The 8,253-nt window shown below is 46.5% G+C and overlaps 1 protein-coding gene across 1 annotated transcript; it reads left to right on the forward strand.

The window, feature by feature from the left end:
- Positions 1-1,609: 1,609 nt before the first annotated feature.
- Ankrd40cl (ANKRD40 C-terminal like) lies at positions 1,610-6,294 on the forward strand. Its single transcript, XM_059270710.1, has 4 exons — positions 1,610-1,649; positions 4,546-4,705; positions 5,027-5,030; positions 6,003-6,294. The coding sequence occupies exons 1-4, from the start codon at positions 1,610-1,612 to the stop codon at positions 6,144-6,146; spliced, it is 348 nt and encodes a 115-aa protein (XP_059126693.1). The 3' UTR covers positions 6,147-6,294.
- The last annotated feature ends 1,959 nt before the right edge of the window (positions 6,295-8,253 follow it).

The raw sequence follows: 8,253 nt of genomic DNA on the forward strand, positions 1-8,253 counted from the left end.
GGGCTGGGGGTGTAGCTCAGGGTAAACATATGGAGTTGGTTCTCTTTCATCCTTAGCTGGGTTCAGGAGATTGAACTCAGGTTGTCAGGCTTGGTGGCTCTTTTACCTACTGATCCACATCTTACCTGCCCTTAATACACAGAATGCAACAGCATGGTTTATTTCTGTTTGTTTACAAGCCACGGGCAGGGAAGCTCGATCCAAAGCACTCACACTTTTAAAAGAAAAATGTATAAGGAACAAACAAAAACAAAACAAAAAACCCTGCAACAATGGTTAGGAAAAAAACGGAAAAGACACCACAGTATGTGACGGCAATGTGACAGAGGCTTACCTCAGTGTACCAGCTGCAGCTCCTGTGCCCGAGCCTGTTCCAACAGGTGGGGCGATTCAGGATGCCTGTTTATGGCTCAGCTCACCACACCTTGGCAGCCCAGCGGGCCAAAGTACATTTCCATATCTATGCTCAGGTCAGGCCAGGCAGACCTACCTCCTCCTGTCCGTCACTCCTACCTTCCTCGTTCCTCACAGGAAGACATCATCAGCATGGTGGGGAGGCAGCCATGCCACCCAAGTCTATTGCCAGCCTGTGCCTAGCTGGCCACATGACTGTCAGTAAGCATTTCATTTCCTTGGACCACTTTCCCTCATTTGCTCCTTAAGCAATTTGGCTAAATCAATGATTTTCAACCATAGCTGTGCAATACAATCAGAGGACTTTAACCATCCGAGTGCCTACTGGCACCCCTGAAGACCGCCTAACTCGGACTCCTGGTAGGGTGGCAGGCCAGGCACCAGTTTCCTGCAGTAGGTGTGCATATCATCTGCAACCTCTAGGATCCTCCGGTGTTTGGAGGCTGAAGACCACTCAGCTCACTGGATGGACTGTCCATTTGCTGTCTTCTGTTACAGAGATGTTAAACGTCAGTCACCCACACATATGGTCTCAGTCCACGCTCCTCCTGCTTCGAAGTTTGCTTTTGAGAGCTTGGTACAGCAGCCTCACTGGGGACTTTGCCCTGCCCCACCCACCCTTCACCAAGTCTCCTGCCCCAGCCCACCTCTTGCACTTTGATGCTTGCAATCAAGGGATCACATTCACAAAACAGCCTGCCCAGGTATGGCCAGGGGCTTCCAGCTTCTTTCCAGCCATGCATAGCAACTGAGGAGGGATGGGCCGGGAGGGAATGCTCACTTCCAGGAATCAAGGGTTTGACATTTATCCCTGATATAGATCCACAAATCTTTTCCAAGGGAAGCTTGACTCTGGTGGAGGGTTCTGGGGTGCCTGGCTGGTCCCTGGTACTCAGGCCAGAGCTAAGGGCTCCATTCCCACCCAACTGTTCCTCCTGTGCATTGTATCCAGGAGTCACAGCCTAGGAGGGAAGGTGAAGCTTCAACTTCAGTCTCACTTCACTTGCAGCATGCTATACAAGTCACATGGCACACCTAAGCCTGTGTACTTAGCAATAAACAAGACCTTGCCCATTTTACAAGGCCGGTGACAGATGAACACACTACCTTACCCCCCACACTTAGGTTGAGACGCCAGGAAACACTTATTTGGTTGTGAGCTTACACGTAACTTGAGAGGAGCCACTCATCTGTCATGGAGGAGCCTGAACAGGACATCGAGGAGAAGCTGGCAGGTGAGCGGATCCTGTTTCTAACAGTCCTCAAGGGGAATGGCGGCAGAGGGCAGTGTTCAGAAGGTAGTGGCCAGTGCTGTAGGCAGTGGGCCAGTCATGAGCAGAGAACTGAAAGGCTTCTGTCCCTGCATCAACTATACAAATGCAAGCAGCAGCCAGCACTATCTGGTAACTAGTGCTAGGAGGACCCTATGAGCATCTTTTTCTTCTCACCACCCCATGAGGTAGGGCTTCTTAGCTTCATTTTCCTGATTAGAAAATAGGCTGAGAGGTTTCATACCTTGCCCAAAGTGTCAGAACTTGTGTCAAAGTTAGAATTCAGGCCTGAATTTGTCCCCTCCCAGTCAGACTTGGAAAAGTTCCTGGATGAGTTAGCACAGTCCACTTACAAACTGGTGTCTTGAGGTGCTGCTTTCAGACAGAAGCCTCAGCCTCCGGGACACAGGGCTGAGTCATCTCCATGGCTGAGGTTGGAAGGACAGACAAAACCTGTCAATCCCTGTGTGCTGAAGAAAGGGACATTACTGCTGTGTGAGGAGGCTGTGCTGGGCAGGGCAGTCTCCTTGCTGGGAGTATTTGACACTGCTGTACAAGTAGGGCTTGCGTTTGGAGAAACCCAAGGCTTCAGATTTAGTGTTCTAGAGCTGTTGGCTTGAAATTATTCATTTTCACTTCCATACTGTTAAGTACTGTGTTCTGCCTTTACCTCACCTGGGCAACACTGCAATTTCCCTTATTATCATCTGCCTCTTCTACTGTAAAGACTCATTCATGTCTTTGGAGTTTCATTGTTACTCTGTGGTGGGGACTGAACCTAGGGACTCAGGCATGACAGGTAAGTGCTATACCACTGAGCAATTTCCTCAGCTGTTCAAGGTTGTTGTTTTTTTTTCTGAGACAGGGTTTCTCTGTGTAGCTTTGCGCCTCTCCTGGAACTCACTTTGTAGCCCAGGATGGCCTCGAACTCAGAGATCCGCCTGGCTCTGCCTCCCGAGTGCTGGGATTAAAGGTGTGCGCCACCACCGCCCGGCTGTTCAAGGTTTTTTAAGACAGGGTTTCCTTGTGTAGCCCTGGCTGTCCTGGAACTCTCTGTAGCTTAAACTGGCCTCAAACTCACAGAGATCCACCTGCCTCTGCCTCCTAAGTGCTGGGATTAAAGATGTGCACCACCCTACCCTACTCCCAGTTCCTTCAAGTGTTTGCTTTTGTTGTTGTTGGTGGTGGTGGTGGTTTTTTGAGACAGGGTCTCTCTGTGTAGCCCTGGCTATCCTTGAACTCAGCGATTCATCTTCCTCTAAGGAAGATTTCTAATACGTCTTTCCTTTCTATTATATAGCTTTGCTAGAGAGCAACATAAAACATTGCATACCAAAAATACCAGGAAAAAGTTAAAGGCACAGATTATAAATATTTCTTTCCCAGACTAGGCACCACTTTAAAATATAGAATTGGCTTCCTTTCATGATTTGGCTGGTAATTAAGAAAAATCACTCAAGATCAAAACTAGGGTCTATGGGATGACTACTTGCCACACAAGACTAAGACTGAGTCCCACTTAAAGGTGTGCTCTGACCTTTCACACACACACACACACACACACTGTGGCATGCCCCACCTGGAAATAAAATAAACTTTATTATCAAGATTAAAATGAACTGTCCTTTCCCTGGCCTGCCTGTGGAAGGGCAGTGGGAGGCAGGAAGCGGAGACAAGTGCTGGGGACTGCTGCTTCTCAGCCCATCTCCTTCCCAATTCTCCGCCAGGTGAAGGAAGTCAAGGCACGAATCCACACTTGCTGACTGACGCGTGTGACGGCAAAGCTCGCACTGTGGGTGCAGGTAAGGACCATGTTGTAGAGCTGTGCTCACCACGTGGTCTGCGCAGTGGAGTTCTAGTTCATACTGTCCTTGAGATAGGAAGTTGACAAGATTCACACTCAATGCCATAGTCCCACAAGACATTGACTCATCCTAGCTCTTAAGGGATGCCATAAGAATCATACCGTGATTGGTACCTTGCCCAATACACATATTTCCCAGTAACTTCTCAAATGGCCAACTAAGTACACATTGCCAATGCATTAAAATACCCACTGTGTATTTTACTTTTATATGTACAGGTGCTCTTTCTACATGTGTATCTGCACCATGTGTACGCCTGGTGCCCTCAGCGGCCAGAAGAGGGCACTAGATCCCCTAGGACTGGAGTCAGACGGTTGGTGGGTGCTAGGAATGAACCCAAGTCCTCTGGAGGAGCAGCCAGTGCTCTTAACCACCGAGGCATCTCTCCAGCCCTACAGCGCATGTTTTAAATCTCTTCCTATGGGCTGAAAATATAAGCTCAGGGTAGACTGATACATGTACTTAACGCTCCAGATCCCCAACCACAAGAAAGGAATTAGCTAAGTGTGGTGTGCATGCCTGCAATTCTAGCTCTTGGAAAGCTGAAGCAGGACTTTAAGGGCTTCCAAGGATAAACAGAGGCTGGAGAGAAGGCTCAGTAAGCTGAGTGCTGCTCTTCCAGGAACCCAGTTAGGTTCTCATCTGGTAGCTCACAACTGCCTATAACTCCAGCTCCAGAGCATCCAGCATGCTTTGGCCACAGGCACCTGCACACACAAGGTATTCAAACAGACACTTAAATCTTTTTTCAAAATATTAAAAACAGCCCTTGAGCGCTGGCTGGCACCAAACTGCAAGCTTCCTGTTTATAGTAGATCTGACAGGGGCACACAACTCAGGTCAGCCCAGCACTCTAAAGTCCCAGCTCAAAAAGCTCCAAGGTTTTTAGGGGCATCTTTGCTGTGATGACTGATAATGTGAACAATCTTTAAAATGGGTATTTTATCTAAAAACCTATGTTTGAATTTATGGGTGATCAGAGCTGGTGCTTAAAGTAAGAATTCACAACTCCAAGGAAAATGACTTCATTGAAATTGAACTGCACAGACAAGAACTGAGTTATCAGAACCTACTACAAGTGAGCTGCTGTGAACTGGGGATCCACCCAGAGCAAGTGGACAAGTTGAGGAAGCTGCCGAACACACTGCTTAGAAGGTACGCCACACACCACCAAGCACATAATTCTACGGGAAAATGATGTCACACAAAGCCAATTGTTTCGTTTTCATGTACCATGCAGAGTTCAAGTTGGTAGAGACTGCCTATAGGAGAGACACAAGGCAGCTTGGCCACTCTGAGTCACATTTCTGCTGGTTCCACAAATCTAGTTCAGACACTTCTTAAACACCTGAGTGACAAGTGACACCCCAATTTAAGACTTTTATATTTAGCTCTGCCAATCTCTGCAACACTGACTGGCTGATAAAAAGACAGCATTGTCCTCAGACTGGAACGCGGCCCGCCCTTACCGCTTAGGAAGGTCCACCTTTGCAATCCCCAGAAATGATGTTTCTTTGAATTTTTTTTCCAGGCTGAAAATGCAGATCTCAAGTTTTTTTTTTGTTTTTTTTTTGTTTTTTTTTGGTTTTTCGAGACAGGGTTTCTCTGTGTAGCTTTGCGCCTCTCCTGGAACTCACTTGGTAGCCCAGGCTGGCCTTGAACTCACAGAGATCCGCCTGGCTCTGCCTCCCGAGTGCTGGGATTAAAGGCGTGCGCCACCACCGCCCGGCTAGATCTCAAGTTTTAACACCAAATTTCATTTCTTAAGAATCTTTTTTTCCTAGCTGGGTGTGATGACACACACCTTTAATCCCTAGCACTTGGGAGGCAGGGGCAGGCGGATCTCTGTAAGGCCAGCCTGGTCTACATTATAAGTTCCAGGACATCCCCCACCCCCAATGCCTCTGACAATTTTTATTGATATCTCATTGATGTACTCTTTGTAAACTACCATTAAGTCACAAGATAATCATAATTTCCAGACAGCTTTAATAGGAAAAATAAGTTTGAGCTGGGCTTAAGGGCATACACCTTGATAATGCCAGCATTTGAAGAAGCAGAGGCAGATGGATCTGAGTTCTAGGCCAGCTAAGATTACATAGAGAGCTCGTCTTAAAAACTAAGATTTTAGGGCTGGAGAGATGGCTCAGAGGTTAAGAGCACTGGCTGTTCTTCCAAAGGTCCTGAGTTCAATTCCCAGCACCCACATGGTGGCTCACAACCATCTGTAATGAGATCTGGCGCCCTCTTCTGGCCTGCAGACATACATGCAGACAGAACACTGTATACATAATAAATAAATCTTTTAAAAAAAAAAAAAACTAAAATTTTAAAAATAAACCAACTGCTAACGATTCATCATGGAGACAAAGACCCTGAAATGGCCAATGTCACTTATTCTAGTGACTTCACATAGCACCCAGAATCACTTAAATCTTTCCCCAACTTTTAGGACAAAGACATTCAAAGACTCCAGAACTTTCAGGAGATAGAACTCTTGGTGAAGAGTGGAAACTCTGAATGGACTCAGCACACAGCATCACCTTTGACGGAGAGACCCTGCTACAACAGTGAAGCTGCAAAAATGACTTACTAGCTCCACGAGAGAAGGATCTGGAATCACTGTCAATGAGGCCTAGACCCACGTGACAATCAGCTAACCACATTTGAACTTTGAAAAATTTCCTCATTTCCGACCTCTCTGAGCAGGAATTGTTTGACAAACACAGCTACAGTACCCATGAGAGGCCAAGCTGATCTTGAAGTGTTGTACCCCAACACTGACACTCTACTACTGAGCTGCATATATGCCCAGCCCCGCTTACCTATCGAATGGAATGACTCAGGATCTGAGTCAACAACTGACTTCTTAAGGCCGAGACAACTTGTGAAAACAGCCCACACCACTGTAGTTGGTGGTGGCTTCACTAGCTTAACTAAAAGGCTGGTGGTTGTCATATCCCCAGCTAGTCTTCTGAAGTCCACTTTTGGCACATCTTAGATGGCTCTAACTTGCCCACATTCACTCACCCATTCCTCTTTACGTAGCCATTTCTCCTCAAATATCAAATCACCTCTGATCTTTATGAAATGAGTTTAATTGAAACACCAGGGCTCCTCACGGATTCACACATTCTATTTGTATTCCCAGCTCAGAGTCCAGTCTCCTCATCACTGCCTTCCCAGCAGCTGAGATTTGAGGGAAGGGAAAGGCAGAGCAGGCACTAACTACCCAACTATTGGAGGAACACAGCTTACACGGCGGTATGCTTGGTGTCAGAACTATGGAAGGGGCACTATCAGGACATGCACTTCGGAAGTGTTCCAGCTCCAGTTAACGACTGACTGACGGACAGGAAGGAGCCCCAAGTGACAACTCCCCTGTGTTTTACTTTCAGTAATGAGGACAATTTAGCAGGGGTGTGAGATTGGTTAACAGCTAGAAATCACCATTAGCAGAACACCGAGAACTGTTTTTAAATTAATAAATTTGTTTAGAATAAATTTTCATTGAAACACGACAAATTTATCAGGAGGGTAAGGCTATCCTAAGGGCAGAACCTATGTAGGTGTTATCCAGTGGCTACAGCGTGAACAGTAATTCAACCACAAGGCTAAAGAGCAAATTCTTACCTGCTCTAATAAGCACACTCCACTACAAACAAAATGGGGGGCGGAGGGGGGGGGGAGAGCCTGCACGCACGGGGCTCTAAACTTCCTGTGTAGCTGAGGGATGACCCTGAACCTCTCATGTGCTGGGGTTACAGACTCAAAGACACTTTAAGTCCTAAAACAAAACTTGAGTTTCAAGAGAAAGTACAATTAAGTTTTACTTTGTATCTTGAGTGTAAAAACAGGAAAGAACTCTAACAACTCCCAGTTTTAAGTGGTATGAACCATGCAGCAGAATATTAGACAAAGAAGTCCCAGAACATGTATGGGTTACAATAAATTCAACACCCTTGACTCCCTGATGCACACAACCTGTTTCTTTAGTGACGGAGCTTGTTAGGTAATGCACCTCCGTTTGTGCTGTGCTCGTGGTAGTAGTCCAGGTACAGCTCCCACATTGAGACGACAAGAGGCAAGGGGCGGGGGTGAGGGACAGGGGGCGCTGCTCCTGTTCTCTTCACTGACCCACCCCATTACTAAGATCCTCAGCATGCCAGGCAATCGTGGTGCACACCTTTTTTTAATCCTAATACTCTGGAGGCAGAGGGAGATAGATCTCTACGAGTTTGAGGCCAGCCTAGTCTACAGAGCTAGTTCCAGGACAGCCAAGGCTACACAGAGAAACCCTGTCTCAAAAAAACAAAAACAAACAAACCAAAACCAATCCTCAGCTCACTTCAAAAGGGCTGAATCTCACCTGAGTAGCAGGATGTGGTGGAGTAACTGCTAGGAACTAATTCTTGGCTATGTGAACCCTGAGCATCTGTTCGGGGTTTTCAAGTCCTGATCATTTTGTCTTAAAGAGTCAACATTTTTGCTAATACTTCATGGTACTGAATCCTTCCTTGGAAAGGAAGCTACTTAGGATAGAAGCAGCTATTCCCTAGTTGCCACCTAAATGAAAAAAAAAAAAAAAAAAAAAAAAAAAGTATCACACACTGTGTGCATGCCTTGCGTGTAGTGTAAGTGTGGTGGTATACTTATAACCTAAGCAGTTGGGAGAAAGATTTCCAATTTCCAAGCTAGCTTGG

This window comes from Peromyscus eremicus, chromosome 8a (assembly GCF_949786415.1).
Source record: "Peromyscus eremicus chromosome 8a, PerEre_H2_v1, whole genome shotgun sequence".
NCBI classification, from domain to species: Eukaryota; Metazoa; Chordata; class Mammalia; order Rodentia; family Cricetidae; genus Peromyscus; species Peromyscus eremicus.

Bases quoted from the DNA above. Each gene is read 5' to 3' on its own strand.
- Ankrd40cl (XM_059270710.1), top strand. From the start codon at position 1,610: ATGGAGGAGCCTGAACAGGACATCGAGGAGAAGCTGGCAG. The intron at 1,650-4,545 runs GTGAGCGGATCC...TGGTGCTTAAAG, and splicing joins CATCGAGGAGAAGCTGGCAG to TAAGAATTCACAACTCCAAG.